This window comes from Molothrus ater, chromosome 13 (genome assembly GCF_012460135.2).
Source record: "Molothrus ater isolate BHLD 08-10-18 breed brown headed cowbird chromosome 13, BPBGC_Mater_1.1, whole genome shotgun sequence".
Taxonomy (NCBI): Eukaryota; Metazoa; Chordata; class Aves; order Passeriformes; family Icteridae; genus Molothrus; species Molothrus ater.
The window spans coordinates 7,973,813-7,996,914 of NC_050490.2; the positions used below are offsets into that span (position 1 = coordinate 7,973,813).

At 34.9% G+C, this 23,102-nt stretch overlaps 1 protein-coding gene across 1 annotated transcript in view; it reads left to right on the forward strand.

Moving 5' to 3' along the window:
* The window catches only part of WDR72 (WD repeat domain 72), a 90,297-nt gene that overhangs the window by 47,582 nt on the left and 19,613 nt on the right, over positions 1 to 23,102 (forward strand). Inside the window, exon 17 of the mRNA XM_036389755.1 lies at positions 4,401 to 4,512. Within this exon, the coding sequence (XP_036245648.1) occupies positions 4,401 to 4,512 (112 nt within the window). The remainder of the gene's footprint in view (positions 1 to 4,400; positions 4,513 to 23,102) is intronic.

The following is a 23,102-nucleotide window of genomic DNA, read 5'->3' on the forward strand; positions in this document are numbered from 1 at the left end:
ATGTGACAAAGTAACTCTCTTACTAATCTTTCATCTAAGTGCTCCTATTCATACCATTTATTTAAGGAATGAGGTTTTTTTCCTAACAACCACATGTAACTTACATCAAAAATGCTGGTTTTGGCTCCAGGAAAACAAAAGGCCAAAATAAGAACAGTGTCGTTTATTAATGTATTATTATAGAAGAGACTGAAAATGCCCTAGTGAAGAGCAAAAATCCTGAGTCTTTAATTCTTACAACAGTCTTTAAGAACAACTTGCAAGTGATGTAATTATGAGTTCTTCAGGTCAGATGATGCTCATCCCTATTATTAGTGAAGAATCTGAACTCTTGAGAGATAAATAACTTTTTGAGAGTTGACAGGCTGCAGTGAAACAATCTAAGCAGTGAAATCTAGAGACCATTTTTCATTTTAGAAATATGCATTTTAATAAAGTTGTGTTGTTGTTTGAGGGAGTTAATATTCAGGGATACAAAACTCAAGATGTTATACTCTGACAACAATTGGATTTTATTCCAGAAAGGGAAAATACCTGCTACAAATCTAGTTTATGATATTACTTTTGAAATTGAATGCAACTCTCTGCTACTTCAAATGCAAAGAATATTTTCCGAAGCTGAGTTTTGCAGGGGTGCTCCAGTAATAGTCCTCTGTTCTGTTAGACAAAAATAGTTTCTGCACATATTCACATTCAATTGATTCCAGCATTTCATCTTGAGCTTATCAGTTGTTTATTATATTCCTGCTGTCTGCACATCTTCCATATTACTTCTGAATTCTTTTTCTCTCCCCTTTCTCTTACAAAAAGAGTTTTTCCCTTTCCTTTTCAAACCTCAATAATTGCAATTGTCATGTGGAATGCATAAAATCTCTTGCTGACCTGGTCAGGCACTGGAACTCTTCAGAGAGTAGTTAATATATTTATGAAGTTGTTTTTGTAGCATAACTGATTATGTGAGATCTATGTATTTATGTTTTTGAGTGCATTTAGCAAATGACCAGTGTATACAATGATACTGGTCTCATCTAGTACAGGAGGTTAGTGTGCTGAAAGATAGGGTATGGAATAAGCTGCTTCACAATTTTTCACCTGAAAAGACTTTAAATGTAAGACACTGAAATTGTCAAGTACTGCAAATATCACACTCTTAATGCTTCTCAAATTTTAACATTACTCAGGTACAGCATTGTAGCTGTACTAAGCTTTGATAACCCACTTAGTAGCACAGATTTTAGATGGCTTGCTACCAAAGTGCCATAAAACTTTTAAGATTCAAAAAAAAAAATTGTTGGCCGTATGTATGATATTTAATGACCACTAGTTTATATGAAACTATAGTTTTTGTTGACATTAAGATGGTTTTGTTGAAACCTTATTTGTGTAATCACAGTTTAATGCCCAGTTTTATTTTATTAATCCTGAGCAGCCTGATTAAGCACTCATGTCCATTTACCAAAAACATCACTATTTAGGCTGTTTTTAAAAACTTCTACTGTGATCTTCTGTGAAGGATACTGACTCTCAAGCATGACACAAAGGAGTTACCAATTATTGGTTCCTCATCTCCTTACAGCACTGTAACAGATTCTGTGCAAAGAAAGGAACTGAAAAAACCTGCTGCTAATTTTTTATCTAGGGTCTACTGACTTTTGAAGTTGAAGGCTGTAGGGAGGTAATTTTCTGACTAAGATTTTAAAAATGTGTATGTTTTTTAAATATTTTCTTAGTATTTTCTTTTCCCCAGATGTTTTGAGAGGAAAGGTCATCTTCATCTGTTTTGTTGCTCTTTCAGACAAAATATAGCCATTCCTTGCCACATTCCCATCCCACCCAGAAATGACTTGTGTGTTCATGTTTCCAGAGGGGTATATGGAGAAAAATATATCGTTCAGTAGAAGTATCTAGACAACTGTCCTGACAATTACTGTGCAGAATCAGAGTGAAGCAGACTGGATCATTCCAGTTTTGATGTGTATTTTTGCCCCATGATGTGACTGTAATGGAGGCACTTGGGAGGCAGTTTCTGCAAGGCTCACACCTGTAGAGGTTATGGCCTGAGCAATAACCAGGAGTGATATCGACTGACTTCTCTTCTTAAACACACTCATCAGAAGGAGAATATTATTCCTTGGAAGTAATTGACAAAGTGTAGAAAGGAAAGCGAAGATAACTTAGTATGGATGCAACAGTACTACTTATCTCAACTTTTGTTCACTTGTCTTTTTGAATTATTCTGTATTATTGCTGCTTCAGAGTTGAACAATTATCTTTCACTTTTAATATCAGTATTTATAGGTCAACATACATTATTTATACCTCCTCAGTCAAAGAAGCAGCATAATTTGTCACGTTTAACAATCCAAACTAAAGAAACACATTGTATCTTCAACAGCAATTACAATTGTAGGGGAAAAAACGAAAGCATATGCAGTCAATAAGGTAGCTAATTTATATCTAGAAGGACACTAAAGTGGAAGTGATCAGAGAAAATGAAAGGTGCTGATGTAGATTTGTTACATGTTAGAAACAGGAAAAACTGCTGGAGATCGTTGAACTTGGTGATAAGGGTAGATGAGGTATATAAATTTTTGGAGTAAGATTCCATGGGAAGACAAAACTAAACATGAAACCACACCAAGCAGTGTGGAAATGCAGGTACAGACACAGTCAAGTAACGTGCAGAGACATCTACAGGTGCCTCTTTCGTGTTGTGCCCTTTGTTACAGTTTTTTGCTTTAACATACTGCCTGGCATGCACAGCAGTGATAGAAGTAAAGAGCATCTGATCCAGATTAGTGACAGGTTCTTAGCAGATATCTTTTGTGTACCTCTGTAAGAATTGTTTCATCAAAAATTTCCCCAGGACAATGAAAATGTGTCCGTGTTTCTTTCTCTTTCTTAATTATTATAGATATATTGTAAGAGTCTGCTGCAAAGTCAGGATCTGTAATCCCCAAAGCTCAGGGCTGTATAGATGTGAGGAACTGGAAACTGCCTTTGATGTCCCCTGTAAAATAAAGTTCTATTATAACAAGCTGAAGGATTGTGCTATATTGAATCACATAGGGCTGGGTTCACTTGCAGTGAACTTTTACATTGTGGACCTGACTATGGTATATTTGTCTACAATAAAGGATTTTGCCACAAAGGACACCCACAGCCTTTGTTCCACTTAATGATTTGAATTTACAAGGGCATTTATAGGTATTTTTGAGGACAAGTACTTGATTAGTGAGTTGAAACAATCTCTCTTCCAGGCAGTTTGAAAGATCCTGCACATCAACTTTTAGCCATATGAAACTTAAACAATTTTAATAGCTTTTTAATAATATAAATAAGCTTAAAATACATATAAGCTTAAAATGTTTATAATAACATATATTAAACTTAATTTTTTTTGTATTTCATTTAAATTCGTATTTAATTTGAGGTTGAAATCTTAGATTCACCCTGTTTTTCAGGAAATTTCTTGTACTTGAGAATTAATACCTTCCTAAATGGGAAAAATTGTATTCCTTTTCTGAAGGAAATACCAAATGCAGAGAAGGTACACCATGCTGAAATTTAGACTAAGAATTACAAAGGTTTGCAGTCTTTTGTCTAAGGTCTTCATGTGCTATTTAAGTGTCTTTACGTCTTAAAATGTCCTTAGTTCTTATGGCACCCTTTTGCTAAAATGAAGGGAAGTATTAACTCTGTCAGACAGTGTCCACACTGCATTGTCCTAATGCCCACATGAGGTACATCAGCTACTGCAAGTGCCATTTACAGGCTGCTCACAACTCCAGTGGATGCTTCTTTTCCATAAGAGGGGTTTGAGCAATGATATTTCTCTCTGTGTTAGATAAAAAATTTAGGGGTATTATGTTTGAGCTAGAGGAATAGAGCATCACTCCTAACAACAAAATGTTCTTTAATTTTATCAGAGACATTAGATGCCAGAAATTCTAAAATAGTCAAAACCAAGTCACCCCAAGATAACAAGGTCATTATTCAGTCTATCAAGCACTTTTGCACACATCAGAAAAAAAGAATGAAGATGCTTATTCGCTGTTAGCACCTTGTGTTTTACTAGCATACTTTGTTAGTAATTGTTCATCCTTGAAATCAAGGAGGCAGTAGGTGACTGATTCGAGATTTCACATTAAAGAAAATGAATTTTTATTGGGAAGCAGTCCTGACTGACAACTTACCCTATTTTATTGCCATCTAGTTAACCTTTTTTTTCCTCAGTGTGCATGTAGAGACACATGATTATCACTGTCTGAAAGACTTATTTTTCTAATGACATTCACCAGGACAGTCTCCAGTTTGTGCAAGTTGGTAAAAATTGTCAAATACTTTGATAAATAATTGAGGTACTGATATCATCCAATAATAATTTGCATTTATGACAGATTGTTGAAGCAATGCAAGCAGTGCTGCTGGCAGAAGTTCAGAGGACTATTAATCCCTTGAGAAAGACAGCAATTTGCAGAGAGCCATTGGCCATAGTAGAGAATGGAAATGGTAAGTTTTGGACACTCTCAAAGACTGAGGGAGAGGGATTTGCAATACATTAAAAATAATAGAGTGGTTTGGGTTGGAAAGGACCTTAGAAATCATCCAGTTCCAACTGCCTGCCATGGCCAGGGCCACCTTCCACTTGACCAGGATGCTTAAGGCTTTGTTCAGCCTGGCCTTGAACATTCCCAAGGATGGGACATCCACAATTTCAGGCAACCTGCTCCAGTGCCTCATACCTTTACAATAAAAAATTTCTTCCTCATGTTTAAGCTAAATCTATCCTCTTTCATTTCAAATACATTGCCCCTTTTTCTATACTACAGAACCTTGTAAAATGTCCCTCCCAGAAAATTTTCTTTGTAAGTAGAAAATTTGTTGCTATATAATTTTAAAAGAACTTCCTCTAGAAATCAGAGCAAGCTGGGAGTAGAGCTCACAGTACTTTCTATGTGAGACAAGCCAAATGGCCTATTTCTGACTTGATCAGGCTAGGAGTTTTCTCATATGATTTTCAAGGAGTTAAAGGACTTTCACACTCTCTCGTCACCTCTAAATACTAAATAAGAAAAGGTAACGTTTCTTTGATTGTATAATAGGTCTGGTATTTGCAAATAAAAGAAGCACTGTATTTGAAATAGAATCAATAAATCATATTGGAAAGAAGTTTTACAAATTTATCTTTTCAGTGACATCAGACCTTACACAGCACTAAAAATTAATTGCTTAAATTTTATAACTTGATAATGTAATACAGAATATTTTACTTTTCTTTTAGAAATAACCTCCATGCAAGGAGATATCAAATGCATTTTACAATTAGATCATTTCATTTTACAAGAAGCTTACTCTTTGCAACTTTACAATGGTGCTAATGTTTATGGTAAAAAAGATTGAACCTGAATTTATGTTATGAAGTTATACTCTTTTTTTTTTTTTTAGCCCATTAGCTGAGTCTTAAAATTAAGTGACCTAAATTTTAGATCCAATCTTATTAGTGAGCCTTCACTTGGGAAACTAATTTATTATCTCATTGAGTGTGTGTGTCTGTCATGAAAATTTGTTACCAATATCCTTGTTCCAGCATACTAAAAATGATCAGTGATACTTGCTTCAGGCCACAATACAAAGAGGTGTCTCTATAATTTTGAAATGAAAAACACTTTCAGTGATTGTCATATATGAGTTTATACTTTGCTTACATTTAATATTGTTTCAAATAATTTTGTTTATATGGTTTGGCTCAACCTGCATTGAAACTAAAGCAGCCCCAGCTGTAAAGTTCATGTATGGACCTAATTTCCAATTTCCTGAATTTTCAGGGCATATTTCAATGAAGTATTTTGACAGAGATTTACAGCTAAAATGGAACTAATTTCTCCATTGAAAGTTGCAAATGCAGGTGTCTTCAAACTCCAAATGTGTTTAGATCTTTGGGTTTATTTCAAAACTTTCTGTACTAGATGAAAAAAGCATTTCTGTTACATAAAGAGTGCTGGTATGATTCTAGTAGTCAATTGATGTTTAATTCTAATCAAGTCTCAAACAAGTTATGAATTCAGAGGAGTTACTTCCACTCTCTGAAAGGGGGATTTTTTGTATGTCTAGTAACAAATAGTTTCTACTGTCATTTTGTTCTTAACCCAATTATTTGATGGTTGTTCAAAAAACATCTAGAAAGTTGCTTTGCTAGGAGAACACCATGCATAAGCATTTGTACTGGCTATGAATTTTTCATGCTCCATGATCTGAACTACATAAATACATGCTGCAAAGAAGAGTGGATGTTTTTACATACTCAGAATTTAGTGTAGTCTGAAAGAGGCAGAAAATATACAGAATGATTGGAAAAGAGATTTTGAACTGTATTTAATATTATATTAGATTTCTTTTTGTTCTCATTTCCACTTATGTTTGTTTCATTATTTATCACAATATGTAATAGCAGAAGTATTCTTGTTTTGGCTTGTCGGGTTTTGTCATATGTATTGTAAAACTTGATGAGTTCATAGGGAATTGAACAAATAATTTTATGATTTCTAATATATGAAAGAGTATAACTATTTGTGTCTTGAAATGATATGCAGAAATTTCAGGAGTAGGTCCACGACCAGTGTAATTGTTCAGACAAGTAATTATATGTGGATTTAGTAATTTATCTAATAGGTATGTCATAATTTATTAAATACTCTGTATTTATGGTCTGTACAGTATTTGGCGTCTTGTGCAATATCAAGGTAAAGATTAAATATTGTTTTGGGTTTTTAAGTTATAGTTTAAGGCTGACTTTGTGCCCTCTGATCCAAAGTAAAAGAATCTGAATGTTGGCTGCCGTCATGACTGTTTTGTATTGCATTGCATTTTTCTTTACTTGGAATTAATAAGTTAGATCTAGAGAAGTCTAATCTTATTTAACTCAAAAAATTTCCACTGAAGTGAATAGAAGTTTTTTTGTTTTTTTAAAATACAAATTTCAGAATTTGCCATTCTGTTTTAATCTTTGAAGTTCATAGTATATTATATAATTGGGGCTTTTTTTTCAGAAAGGTACTTATTCCTTTGAAGCTCCTGCATCCTTACTTCATGGTTAAGGGTGATAAAATGTAGACAACAGCTTCACTTGATGAATAATTTAAAATGCCATATTTTTCTGTAGTTCCATAAAGACAGAATTGCTTATTTGAATAAAAAACTCCAAGCAAACAAAAACGACAACAAAAGAAAAAACCCAAGTCACAAAACTCATATTTCTCCAGAAACCAAGATAAGGAATTTAAAAAAACCTAAACTGTGCGTGCAAAGCATGCCAGAGAAAGGGTTAACTCTATTCTGTCCTAGTACATTCTTCCATTGTTGCTAAAAGGAATTATAAATGCAAACAGCTGCAATTTCTTTATGTTAATGTCAGAGATAATAATTTTGGACCTGTTCCAAACATATTGATAGCAATCTTACTATTGATTTCTGGAGGTTTTTCTTCAGTTCTTCAAAGAAGCTTAGGTTTTCCCTAATTTTTTTGACATTCATCATAATTCTGAAAAAGTATATTGGACTTTATCCCTTCATGCCTTTTTCTACACAGCAATAATCTCAGGTTAATAGTACCATTTAACAGGTTGTCAGTATGGTTGTTTTCTACTCTCATGTGAGTCACAGGCAGTGATTTTCAGGTCTTGAAAATTTATTTATCCACTTTTATATCCACATAGCATAAAGCTAAGGGGAACTATGCTGGCATTCATTTTTCATTTGTAGTGTTTGATCTTATGACATACATACCTAATCCATACCAAGTCACGTGCAGAACTTCTTTGATCAGAGGAAGTGTGGGGATAAAACCACTGTTGTCATTCCCTAGCCCACTGATTGGACACATAGAAATTGGATATTCCCTCCTGGAGTATATCTGAACCTGTATCTTTCTCAGTGGTAACTCATTGCTTATCTTCAGGGCATTCAGCAATTAGCCATCTACAGATTTATTTTCCCTTTTTTGTGGAAATATCAAAATATTTGCACAGTTAATAGCTAGAAATGAGATTCTCTCACCTCTAGGTGCATTTTGTGTGTAGGACTGCAATTTCCCAATAGCTACTGCACTGAAGCAGTTTCCCATGTGCCATCCTTTGATACCTGTTTCTTCTAATACATAGGGAGCCAAAAATTTCTTATCTGGAACAGCATTACAGCATTCCAGTTCTTCTGGAATTGAGTGCCTCAGTTTTTTGTGAAATTTGAGGAACTGGATTTATTTACCATTTAAAAAAAATTGTGGGGATAAATGTGTTTAAGAACTTAATACTCAGGTAATAAATTGAGGAAATGATGCATGGGATATTCCAGGAATGCAAAAAACTGGAAAAGTGGAAGGACAGCAAAGTATAGGCTTTATTCCTAAATACAGCATAATATTTTAACTGCCTGCTGTATTTGTGAAAAAATGAAATGTGAAAAAATCGCAACACTGAGACTAGTTTGCAATAAATTCTGGCTTGCACTTAAAAATTCCTAGTTTAAGCAACTGCTAATGATTCAAGCTTTTAAGTATATTTGAAAGCTGTTAGCTATAACCTCATCTTTTGTATGTGGTTTTGGAGCCCTTTAAACTATTCAATTAAATAAATTGGTTCATGCAGGAAAAAAGCTTCTGCTGATAAATACCAGAGTGAAATTAATGGTGGCAATTGAATTCCATAGGCCAGTGTAAAGAATTGTCAAAGACTTACCTAGAATCTAACGATATGTTTTGTTAAAATGAGGAATCTGTTCAGTAATGGTAAATCAATGCAGGGCGGGATATAACAGCTCCTGCTCACTAGAGAGGAATAGTGACCTGCGGCACAGGGCTTTAAACGCTGCCATTGTCAGCCTTTCAGGAACCTGTCCAGTCGCAGATGACTTTTTTTATGTCAGCTCTTAGGAAATAATTCTGTGTCTGTCTTTCTACATAGCAAATGAAACTCCTTGCCTGCTCGCTGTCTGAAGGTCTTGTCAAGGAAGTGCAGCCAAAGAGGAGGGTTGCTCTATCTCTGATATATTCTTTCACATTGTCATCTTGTTATAACCTACTTCCTTTTCATATTAGTCAGATTTGCATTCTGACTCTGTATTTGAACAATCAAAGACCCGAAAGATAATCCTGACTTGGAGCATTAGCCCTTTTGGATCACTGATGCCAACAAAAGTTATACAAGATTTCAATGAAAACTTCTGTTGCCTGGCTGCTGGGGAAGTAACTTTTTGGGGGATAAATGCATTGACACAGTTTAACTATAAACACATTTATATAATTTATATTGCTTGTGTTGTGGTGAGATACTAAATGTCCGGAAAACTTCAACAGAACCTGAGGAATCAGTAAATTATCTCAAAAATGAAATTTCTTTATCCAATCTGGTCGTCTTATTAGCACAAACATTTTGTCCAATAAAACAAAGGTTTTAGGTGGAGCTGGTATTTTGTGCTCTTGGGCAAGTTCCTATATGCAACAATTCATTAAATTATTAGACATCAGGCGATTTTAAAAAATGATGTGGCAGGCAAGTTTTGTGTGTGTGCGTTAGCAATAAGCAGTGTAGGAATTCTGTAATCAACATTTCATCACTATTAATGTGAATTAGATTAATCTGTAATCTCATTTTAGACTGAGAAACAGCAAACCAATTAATCTAACATTTATTTGAAGAATGTACTTTGGGCATAACCTGGTGACAGCAGTAGCTTTCCTCTGTACAGAATAGGCATTAAAAATGAGTATATTGTATCCTAGTTTCATATTACAAATATTTCCAGTAAAAGAATACAAATCAATGCTATATTTTAGCATCTAACTTGCAGTTTAACTATACCACTGTATCATGTCCTATATATCCAATTAAAACTGTAGTTTGATCCAGTAGTCTTTAATATTAGTGGTCAAGTACTAAAGGAAGTAAGCTTAAAGACTCATTCTAGAACTACAGCTTATTTCATTCCATGCGTCATATATTTTACCAGAGGACTCCTTAATGTAGCAGAAATCAGATTTGGTGTGTATTTTTACACAAAATCAAATTCAAAAGGCGCCATCTCAGACTCCTACAAAACATTAGGATAGATAGGATTCACTGGTCAAGGAGGTATAAGGATCACATATATTCTAAATTCAAATGCGTAATAAACTTTAGTCAGTTTTGGTTTTTATGTGCTTTTTCCGTGCTTACTGAATGCAAAGAATCTCTAATGCTCTATTTAAATCTTTAAAGGTAAATACTTTGGGAGGGGAGGAGCTGTTAATGCAGACATATAAAATTATCATTGGTTCATTTTTAGTCTCTCTGTTTATTTAGAACTTCATTTGGTGAGGTAAAGTGCAACGCTCATCTTAGATTTCACAGTTCTGACTTGGGGCTTCAAAATAGCATGTGAAGGAGCTGCAAATACTCCTTGTTACTTAGTCTCCTCTAAGACTGTCTTCTACTGGTTGTTTTTGGTTTGTTTTTCTTCTTTTGTTGGGTTTGGGTTTTTTTAGTTTGGTTTTTTTTTTTTTTTTGAGGAGCCACTCTTTGTCACGTCTTGTTTCCTTAGTCTGAATGTCTCTTGCCTATATTGTTGCTCTTAGTGGAACACAGTGTTCAGACTTGCTGAGAGTATATAACCTGAAATCCTTGTTGGAGCCTTGGATTTCTTGTCACAGAGCCATGGGTCAAATAAACCCTTACAACTGGAAGACATCTGAACATAGCATAAGAAATAAGTGTATAAGTTACCAAGTAATGTTTTCATTTCTTGTGTGTCATACTCTCCTTTTTAATCCATTTGTGTCTGTATAACACAGTGTTAATTTTAGTCACAAAGGTAGAAAGAACAAAACCTGGAGGTTTTCACCTTGGTTAGTTTATATTTTGAAGTTTGTCCTTTTCCTATTTTAATTTGTAATAATCAATCTCTAACTGCTCAGACTCTGTTCTCTTTATTGTCTACACTGTTAAGGAGTGTAGACAATAAGAGGACAGAGTGATGGCCTTAGTGATGTTTCCCTATTTCTCTGTGCTTTTTTGCTCACCCAGCCTCTGTAAAATCTTGTGAATAAAATAGCAAAAATAGATTACTTAAATTCTAGCACTTCCCCTAGAATTTTTTGTGCAAATCGTTCTTGCAAAGCTGGGGATTTTCTAGATGGGTCTAATATGAGAGGCAGGCTGAGGTGGGAGAAAAAGTAGTACTGTGTATAGTCCATAATTAACACTGAAACTGAGCTCTGTGCTAACAGCCATAGGTAGCACAGTATTAGAATACCTTGTTCATATTTATAAGACACCATCTAGAGTTTTTCTGTGCTGTATTGATGTTTTGTAATCTCCTGATACTATTTTTATTAATTTCTTTGCTGTTCGATATTCATGTAGGATACTATAGGACCACATAGGGCAGGAAAGACTTGAATAGGTTCTAACCTTGAAAGATTGTAGAGCCAGATGCTTTCTGAGAGAGGAGTGGTTCAGAACAGCATGACTAAAGGGATGACCCTCAGGCAGAAGTTCTCAACAATATGTGATTATATGGCTGCCATGCTTAAAAAATGTTTGCAAGAGTTTGGCAACGTTTTCTTCAGGTTCTGTTGTCTGAATTTTCCTTATCATGGGGAATAAAATCTTTCTGAGACATTTTGACTGCAGGTACCTATGGCTTCTACTGGGCAGTAGTGAAGGCAGAACAATCTGCAGTGTGCAGTTAACAATTTTTGTCATGCTTTAGTTAGTTTTCTGTCATGTAATTGGAATACAATTTATTGAAGGGATTCTTTTTAATGATATATGAAGCAAGGTGCCTTTGAATTTTGCATCTTATATTTTTTAGACTTTTAGGAGATACAGAATGAGTTCCTGAACTTGGTCTATAACTACATATATTTGAAATGTTTCTGTCCTGGAATTCCAGAATAACAGACCTTATTTGGAATGAAATTATAAAATTAATCATGCAAATATTGAACCAACAGAATTACTAATATTGTCTGGCAGTAAGACAAGTTAAATGTTTTAAGAGTTTTTTTTGTTTAAAAAAAACCTTGCAGAAAGAGAAATTACTTCAAGCTGCTCCTAATAGTTTTCAGTAAGATGGAAATTTTTCATTATGTGTTTTGTGAAAAACATGCTGAAAGGTAAAACTACTTTATTTATACAAGTCATTATTAGTATGGAAGTAGAGATTTGCAGCTAACACACAGCAGATTGACACAACTGAACAGTGCTTGTCTCTAATAATGAGATCAAGGCATCTGTCTCAGCAAACAAAAAATGGAAATAGCTCAAAATAAAAAAATAAAAAATAATTTCCTACCAAGAAAAGTATTCTTTATCAAGAAAACATTGAACCAGTTGGAGGTACGCATATCCATCACCACTAGAATGTATCTCAACAGAGCTGTTAAATTTCAGGATGGACCATGTGTTCATCTCTGGGTGCACTTCTGCACCTGTACACATTTTTAGAAGGCTTAATGCATCTCTTTTTATTTCCAGTCTCATGTGGATAGAATCTGTTTCTCTTTGTTATATAAAAGTAAACTCAGTGTTGTTTCAAAGCAAGTGAACATCATTAAGAGAAATAGTATTTCATATTTGCATGGTGCACGGAACCAATCAGCACATAATGACTTCCAGATTTTGAAACTTAAGTTGTTCAGTATTCTCTCATGGCTGGTTCATATTTAATGTTTCCCTGTATGCTTTATTTTAAGTACCAAAGTTATGTCCACCAAGTATCCTATCTTGCTTCAGCATCATGTTTTAGTTCTTCAATTCCATTGCTGGTAAAGATGACTATTCAAATGAAGTAAGAGTTAAAGAATACAGAAAGCTTTCTGATGTATCTGAGGAAATTTTTGTCAAATTCCAAGTATTTCAGCAGAAGAATTTTTTCTCCCTACTCTTGGAAAAATCCAACTCATATCACACTGAAGATATATATCACTAATTCCCTAAAGACCGGGTGCCAGTATTGTTCTCCTATGATGGATGTTAGTCACATCACCTGCTGCACTACTAGGAGATGCTCAGATAGCCTAGTGAAGAGGGTGAAGTAGGAACCTGAATCCAGGAAGTATTTCCTGTAGTATAATTAGTATCTTGTCTGTGTATTCTTTCCTCTCTACTATTCATTTATCTGAATAGGTTTTGGATTTCTTTTTTCTGTTTTCTCTTCAGAAGTGTAAAAAGAGAGAAGCAATCTGACATAATTAAAGCATGCAAGCTCAATTTACTGTACTAATAATATGGTAATGCTAAAAATTATTCTGTTTCATTTGGACATTAAGTGCTGTCAGGGTTTTGCATCTCACCAAACTGTCAAGTTTAATGCTGACAATGAGCATAAGTCTTTGTCTTGACTGAAAAGACAATTTTTTTTTAATGTAAGTTAAGCAGACACTGGTCCTAGCTTGTGTTTTCAGTAAAAAGTAGCATTTTGGTATTTTAGGCAAATTGTTCTAATAGGTGTGTCTCAGATATTTTTAGCAGATTAAGGCCATTCTCAATGCACAGGAAGGAATTTATTATTTAATTAGTATGTCCCCTTGAAAGGTTCAATAGGGCCCCCTTTCACTAGTGACCATTGTTATCTGTGTCAAGGTGTGATATATAGTGTATTATATGAATTACACTTCTGTCAGCAGATTATATTGGGGAATAGTAAAAAAAAAAGTCCATGACTTTAAACCTGTGCTTTTATGTAATGAAATTTAATGGTTTAGTTGTGTGGTTAGGAAGGTTTTAAAATAGAACTTGTACATGGTTAAGGACTTACACTGTTTACAAGCACATTAGAAATAAAGTAAAAGCACCAGCAGAGGGTCTGAGCTAACAGGCACGGCAGGCACATCTGCCTCACACGTTCCAGGAAAAGCAAAGCAAATCACCAAAAAAAAAAATAGACTGGAAGATAGGACAGAAAAGAACATTTTTTCCAGTCTTCTCATGATAATTGCATATAGTAGACATATTTGCAAAACAATTTCTTTAAAGTTCCATATCTTATAAGGGAGTAATTTACTTCAGCCTGGTCTAAGCTGGTTTTGAATGGTCTTGGATAGTCAGCACAAATGTATGCTGGTTTTAGTGATGTTCTAATACAGTTCAGAGCTGTTATAAGATACTGTTCTTTTTCACTCTTTACCTGTGCTTCCTAAAATGTGCTTTTCACTATCTCTGTGTTACTACCTAAAGAGGATTTAAGGGATAGAGCTACTCTAGAATAATAACTCCCCCTTTCCTTGTTGCCCCCTGCCCCAAGTCACACCAAAGTTGATATTGCAGTTGAAGCCTTAGCTCTGTGATGTGGGTTATTTTTTCCTAAATTGACGAATGAGTAACATGACAAGCATAATCTAATTTATGGAGAGAAAAAAATTGATAATTTTGGGATCAGTGGTCAAGTGTGTATGTTTTTTATCTTAAAAATAGGTGCATAATATTGCACTGTATTTACGTGCCCATTACATAGTAATACAATAATACAAAATGAAGAATTTTCAGTCTTTTTCTTGCTGCCTTTGTGTAACGCTTACAATTCTTTATGAGATTTTAGAATAGAATGTGAGGGGAACTGACCCCCTTATAGAAGATATTGTTGTAGAACTCTGTGCTTTTAGGAGTCAAGCAGTAAAAACCTTGCAACAAAACAGAAACCTTTAAGAACCTTGTTTATTGAATTCTGTTGGCTAAAACTGCCAAAAATAAATTAATAGCTGTTACCACTGCAGTGCTTTTTTTGTTCACAAGAAAAATACCTTGACATATTTTTTCATTCTGTGATTGGTACACATTTCAAGGGTATAAATTAATCTTCAAAGGATCCTAGGGAATATCTTTCCTGGACACTTCACTTATACATCAAGTTGGCCATGTTAGCAATCTAATCACAATCCTGTAATTCAGTGGACAACAATTCCTTATTGTGAACAGCATAGCAGCTTTTACTATCATTTAGGTCAGCCTAAGATTGCTGATGCACCATATGTTTCAGGCCATGGATGATGGATGGTATCCTCTGGTGCCCATCCCTAAGTGATTGGAAAGATTGAAGACACACAGTTCACTTAAGCTTGCTTACTATTACATCAAGTAATCAGTGTGATAGGCAAACCTGTGCTCTCTGTGTCACACTGCCCAACTTTCTGCAGGGACATTGTGTCAAAAAAAACAATCTAAGAACATTTCCAGATGACAGGCCAGTTACTAGAACAACCATTTAACAACTGGATTCATCTAAAAAGCTTAATAACATGGAAAAGTCAATACATGTTTTTAAAACACCTTTATTTATATGAACCAGACATGGTGTTTTGTTTTTAAAGGGTTTTTTTATTTCAAGATTGAACTTATGCAACCAAGGTGTAATAAAGCATTCCTTTTCATAGTTCAGCCTCTGTTATGTAAAAACATTGTGTTTAACGTTAAACAGAGAGAAAGACTACTCTGAGATCATCTTAAATGCTTTAGAAATTGTTTACAGTTTTGTGGGTAGAAACGCATATCAATTTAAACTTTCAGACTGAAATATTTTTTTATTTCCCAGTGCCTGTCTCTACTGACAGCACTTGGTGTTGTTTTTATTTTCCTCAACTCTGTTGGACCAGCACCAAACCTAGGAAATTGAGAGCATCTTCCTTTTTAAGAAGTTTTAGGTGGCACTGTGCTCAAGAGTCTTTTATATGATACAGGAGGAAAAGCCTGGATAATACTCTCTCACTTTGCATAAAAATCCTGTAAGACTTGCAGCATTTGTTTCAGCACTCAGAATAGATTCAACCAAATAACATCAAGTGAGGTGTTTAAAATGTTATAATTTAAAACTACTACTGGTGTATGGTATTGTAAAAATGGTAAATAACTGAGTTGAAACCTGAGTACATGGGTCATAGTATCTGTATGCCACTTCAACCATGAAAAAGGAGCTAGGCAGTTCTGTGAATTCAAAAGTCAGAATTTCAGGGCAGACTTCCTCTTGTCAGTCCTTTGATAGATGACACACTGAATTCCATATCCAGACAATTTAGGCACCAGCCTCTAAAGTAAATATTAAACTAAGGTAATGGGAAAAAAAGCTATTCTGAGGAAAAGAGTTTGGGGAGTAATGATTAACACTGACTTTAAAACCAAGGATGTCAAAGACATGGGGAGTAGATGTGTTGGTATTAGCAAGACTCATCACTGCAGGACAGAAAATGTTAAAAAGCTGAATAATTCTTGTAGCTGATGTCTGAATATATGAACCTGTCCTTGTTAGAACGGAGGTTTTTGCCATCAATGACACTTTGTTCTTTACTGAGACACTTCCTGGGGAGAGATGTTTACTGCTTTACTGTAACTTGTTCTGCTCTGAGGATGCTCACAGTGGAGCACTAGAGCTGAGAGAGTAAACCCAGAACAAAGTTACAAATGAATGCAAGGATTAATTCAAGCATTTCAAATATAAATTGCACTAGACTGGAATAGTTCATTTGGAAGAAGCCTACAGCAATTGTTTCGTCCAGGACACTACTTTGGCCTTGTCAATGAGGGAAAGAGACCTATAATTAAGGAGAAAGGACTTTAAATATGTGAAAACATATTTTTTTTCAAAGGACATTTGAAGAGAGTGAATGAGAGTAACTTCTGGACAGTTGCTTTAGCGACCCCATTAGCTAATTAAGCTAATAGAAACTTTAACTAAAATATAGCCCAGAGTCAAACTCATGTACTCAAAAATTCTTTGTGGAATTTTTTGCTTTTCTAAAATCAAAAGTATCAGTCAATGTGGTAAGTGTAGAAGTGACTGGGTCATAGTATTTGTCTCCAGGTTGTACTTCGAAATGAAAGAGGCAGTGCAGCCTTAGCCAGTGTGAATCACAGGCAGCTGTGAGAACCCCAGACAAAATATCCTCAATTTGAACTGTGAATAGAAGTCACTGCTCTTGTCTGAACTGTGCCCCCCAAGTCAGGGTTGTTTGAGTGACTGTAAGTACTTTATATTGGTCAGGTAGTGTAGTATCTTTTCCTAAACATTTTTTGTTAAACATCACAATCATGGAGATAAGTATTCAATTTCTGCTGAAAGCAAATGTGCTATAATTGTTCTCAGGCTTTGCAAAGATGTATTTTATGATATCTGTAGCATCACATCAGTGAAGATTGGAATCACCCCCAAGTCATTAGGAAGACAGGATTTACATTTTGGAAAAAGTAAATTAGTTCCTTTCTGAGGGAGGAAGCACCAGTAGATTTTGGCTCTTACACATAGCAGGGATTTATCTGTATCTTTTAGATGAGGCACTTCCCCTGAACAATCAGCCCTATCACTGCAATAAGAACCCTGTGATAAAACTGATTATATTTTTTCAATCACCACAATTAAAAAGAAAAGAGGTTAAGCTTCTAACTACTGCAATCTGCTGCCCTTTTAAAATGGTATAAAGATGGCAGACACTTATGTTAAACACAGTGGATTGTTGGTAAAGTTAACTGTGTGCATCCAAAAGTGGCAGAATATGGACTAAGGTGCAACCTCAATCTGTGCTGTAATAAAGTAGCTGTTCATCTGTGGTCAGAGATCGTCATGAAAGACCTTGAGTTCCTTCACTTTATTTTGCAGAAAGGCCATCAGACAGCTTTGCATCATCTAACTCTATCAATCAAGGACCTCAACCACTGCTTTCTGCTGAAAGCTTTCCTGTTTGGCTCTGTTTTTCACAGACAGCTCAATAACTTGTCTGTGGAGCTGTGATAAATGTACCATGTGCTTCTAAACTGTCTCTTTAACGCTGAACTGAATTTCAACTCGTAGTGCTTGTAACTAATTGTTTTCATCAGAAACATTTTTTTTACTCATTATTATTCCAGAGGCTCTGATTATCTTTTTTTTTTTTCAATTATCCTATGGCCATGGTAATATTTGAAAGCTTCCCTACATACAATGGACTCCTAGAAAACTAGGTTTTACTCAGTGAATAAGCTGCCTAGTATAAAGAATAAAATTAAAGGGAATCTGTATGAACAAGAAGTATAAATCTCTAATACTTTTTTAGATGTATGAAGACCAGTATGTATGTGAGTCAGTCCTAAGTGAAATTCAAAAGAGAAGACTAAAAATTAAGTGTAGTTTAAAGATTGAGAAAATATGATGACATATGACAAAATGTTTATAAAATCTGTCATAATAATTAATGTCCTTAACAAGAATACAAGTAAAAGCTTTACATTTTGGGTCGTTAGACATCTTGGAACTTATATGCAGAGAAACTGTTTCTTTGAAATTAAAAAAAGAAAAATTATTACAGTATGCTTATTACTGTGATAATGTACAAGTTCTGCTTTGAAAATTCACAACTGATTAGTTCATTCAAGTTGCAAAACTGTAGTACACATTCAGAATCAGAAGAAAACAATCTTTTCAAGGAAAAGTGACATATGTAATTAGTAAAAGAAAATTAAAGCCACGGCAGAAGCTGTTCTGGTATATGTGAACGTGGCTCCTCTCAAGCATAATTTTGCTAGAACTCTGGCAATCAGAGCTTTGATTTTTGGCCTGTATTTGGATAAAACATACCAAGATGAAAATCTAATTTCTAGTTTTCTTTGTAGTGATTTTAGGAGGAGGAGAGGAAAGAGCATAAGGCATGTTAATTGCTTTTGGGAATAAGCTATTCCAGGTTAAGAAGAATAAATATTGTACACTCTGAAAAGTGTGTTGATTTTTAGTGAACAGAACTAATTTACACATTCTTCATTTAGAGTACAGAGGTAAAATGGATCCTTTGGTGGATGTAGTCACAGCATAAATGTGCAGAATAAAAAATGAAATGGGATGGTGGTGTTGTATTGCATGAAAAGCAGGACAAGCAGTGGAAAAGAGCAGCCCATCATGCATTAGCTGTCACTACAATGGTGCAGGGGCAGAGGGTACATCAAAACACAGCTAGATTTGTTTAACAATTTTAGTGTATATTACCTATCTAGGATGGTTTTCTGTAAGAGAACAGTTTCCTGTTATTACAGTACCAGTTGGGTACAGTAATTTTTCTGATTCTCCTTTCCATACATATATTCTTGCAAGCCTGTAGTTAGATCAACTCTCTTATTTGCATTTGTTTTCTTTTGCTGAGCAAAGCTAAATGGAATTTCTGCTCATAGGTGATCCCACTGGATGGATCTCATGAGTCCTCCTCTCTCTCTTTGATTACATTTTCAGGTGCGTTCATTAAGAGATGTATCTCCAAACCCTGAATCTTATTCCAGATTCCACTGTTCTGCTTTGCACTATTTCACCAGTAAATAATTAACATAATTATGTAATGAAAGATTTACTCTGCTAGGCGGAAGGTTCTGCTGATGCACAGCTTTGTAGTGTCTTCTTCTGGGAAAATTGGTATGAAGCTACTGTGAACAACTCTTGACTTCCAAAATTCCTTGTACTCTCATAGCGATGAAATGGAGAAGCCATTTAAAGGCAGATTGAATGTAATATTTTAAGGAAATCTAGCAGGCTTACAATACACATAATTGTCTAGTGGCAAGACAGAAACCAAAGCATCAAGACTGAGTGCATTTCACTGATGCACTAGATGCAGTAAGAAAATCTTTCTTGGTAGTGGAAGCTACTGCTGTTTTAAATACATGAGGCAAAGCTACAGGCAGATTTTTGAGCAACTTTTATAATTTAATATGTTTATAATCAAATTCTATTTCAATTGCATGCAGGCTGAGAGTACAGGAGCTGGTTACTATTACTGGTTCCCTAAATGAATGCACTAAGATTTAGAAGCTGGGTTCACTAACAATGAGTTTAATTGGTATCTACACACAGTGCTGAAGTCCCAAAATTGTATTCTGGGCACACACTTGACTCAGTGAAAAATTGGGATAGATTATGTAGAGACAGTGTGTAATTCCCCTTGCAAAGTCCTCACAAGTGCAGAGGGAAGGCGAGTGGCCAAGACAATCCCTTGCCTGAGCTACCCAAGCTACTGGCAGCTACAAAGTCTTTAGAAGCAGTGATAAATTTGAGGGTAGTCATCTGACTTGCCTTAATCAGCACTGATTAAAAAGATCTAAATGGCTCCTGGCAGTCCCTGGATCAGAAGGATACAGATGCACTCTCCCTAGTGGTATGCCAGTCACCACTGGGTAGGTAAATTCCATCTATAAATGTCAGGGGTAACATTTCAGTCAAAAGTTGTACAGTGGCACTCAGAAGAGCTGATGTACTGTGAAGATATAAGAGAATGTAAATAACACTGCAAATATTACAAATTTATTGTGTACATTGATTGGGAGGCCTTTTGGAGAGGTCATGATCTTTTTTGCTGACTCTGAAAAGCTATGGCCTAAATAGAGGACACCTTAGAGATAGGCAAGAAAAATTAACAATATAAATGTAATTTTAAAAGCTGGTTAGCTGAAAGAGGAGTTAAATGGGAAATAATATTGTAGAAGTATACATATTGTTTAACAAAATTAAATCAACTAATCATTTTTTATCCTTTTTCACAATTCAAGACCATGCAGGAATGCAATTAAATTGAAAGGCTGAAACTTTCTAAAGTTTAAAAGAAAATATTTCTTCATGTAACCTAATGTCTCAGATTCCCCTTCAATGAAATGGGACAGTATTTTCCTCCATCTCCAGCTAGTATTTTAATTTTTCTGAGTTCTTAAGCACCAGTTGGTTTATAAGTTAAAATTAGTTATACAAAGGAACACAGAATTGAGTAGAGCACAATAATTTTTCTGTAACATTTTTTATGTAGTCTCTAGACTTCAGTAAGTGGCTAAAAGACATCTTCCATAGAATTAATAATAGTGACTTTAAAAGACAGAAAAGCTAATTTTTGTGGTTGCTGTAGTTAATTGTGTTCATGGTGAATTATTTGCAGATGAAAAGAACCTAATCAATTCTTTTTCCTTACAAATCGGTTCTCAAAAATGATATTTAGAAATTTGGCCTGGCCTTATACTGCTAATTCATGCAGAACATAAATATATAGTTATATTCCTACAAATTCAAACAAGCAGTGGTTATATACCTGAGGAATGAGATGATAGCTTGTGGAACTCAGACCCAGCATCCAGGGTGATGTTGAAACTCAGAGTTTCTGAGGTCTGGAATGGAATAAGACATTTGCAGAGTGAAATATAAGGTAGAGGAGAGAATGAATTTTAGCACACTTCCCTCTCCATGAACCATGTACTGTGTAACTCATTTCTCTGTGGAAGTGTTCATGAAGCAATGAGAAGAAAATAGTTCTTGGTCTTACAATACCCTAAGCCTGTCTTTCACTCGCTAGGAGGAAATATGTTGGTTTGAATTTAAATAAAATAAATTCAAACTTGTCTTAAAAGTAATTTTTGTTGACTTTTATTGAATGAGGTGCCAAGAAAATGTACTATCAAAGTCTGTCTTTTCAAAGTACATCCACTGAATGGGAACCATATAAGCATGAAAAGACCTTAGAGGAAATGTTAGTCAGGTATTATATTTTCTGGTTAATGGCCACCTAGGAGAAGCAGTAAAATAATCATTGTAGTGAAGATTACAAAGTATGTCATATTGCACCTCACTGTAAATATCACTTTAATTTTTTATGGCACAGATTATTTGTAAGTTTATTTTATATACTGCATAGCACTTAAATGTCACTGGATCTAAAACCTTTATCGGGAAGCTCATTAGTTGAGCTGTCTGCGTTTGTATATCTGCCATCAGCATCTGGTGAGAGGGCTGCTGCTGACCCTGCCAGACTTGGGTCATGAGGTCAGCAGGTCTCATTTATTATTCAAAATTGCTTTCTGACCTTTTATCAGCTAGGTCAAAGAATGCTGCATTCTCCTTGGTTGAATTTTATAGTGAAATCAGTATCACGCACAGATAATAAAATTACCAATACGTGTTAATCTCATCCCTCTCTCTCCAAAAATGTACTCACTTTGAGGTTGATGTAGTTGGAAGAGTTGCCTGTACAAATATGTTTCAAGATCCTCGAGGCACCTTGTCATCCTTGTGAAATAACACACGTAGCTTCACATCTAGCTCATGATTTGATTGTGCATCTGCTTTCCCCTGGCGTGGTACAGAGGCAGCTGAAGGCAGAGCTCCATAGTTAACAGATGACCTCTCATTTTTATCACTCCCATATTTTTGCACTGTTACCTATTAACTATTTCTGTTTCTGATGTATTTTCACTGGTAACTGTATCTTCTGCCATCAGTTGCACACCTGTGTCAGTTGAATACAGGAGAGCTTAGAAGCATGGTAAAGCAAGAAAAGTCAATAAATATGAAGACTTTTTCTTGGAGATTTTAACAGAATCTGGAAAGAAAAAACATTGAGTCTAAAATAGTTTTTGATTCAAGGTGTGATCTAGATCTAGGAAGTCACTGGCCAGCATGATTTTAGTCCAGACAGAATCCAGAAGCACCTTAGCAAAATTAAAAAGAATTGATGATCTGCAATTTTAATTCTGTGATGATTAAAGTAGGAAGCATAAGTGACATTGCAGTAAGAAACATATTTGGGGAATTTTAGAACACTAAACTTTGAAGAGAAAATTAGCCATGAGATCTTAACAAGCCATACTACAGTATGGAAAATTGGAAACCATAAATGGCAGATTGATTCTTAAAGGGAGCTGTGCAGTTCAGCATTATCCCTCTGGAATGATTTCATCCTTTTTAAAAGAAGGAGCCAAAGGTCACATTGGTCTTGCCCTTGAAGCAGACAATATGAGATGTCAGCTTGTGCTTTCTGACACTGCATATGATGAATAACCTTGACGTAGTAATAAACAAATAACCTATATTAACGCAGTGAAGTATTAATGCAATATATACTTCAACAATGTATTGCAAATATACAGCTTTCATAGAAATGGATTTCCTCTAGTAATACTGCCATAGATTTATGGTTTCTTAAGTGTTGCTGTAAAATAAATTTTTAAATAATAGTATTTGTACCTATCTTAAATATGACCAATCATATGCATATAAATGAAGAAAATTGCTATGAAAAAGTAGTGATAAAATTACATTAAAAAACCCCTGAACATCTGTATTTGTGTAGATACTCGAATTGTTGCAAATAC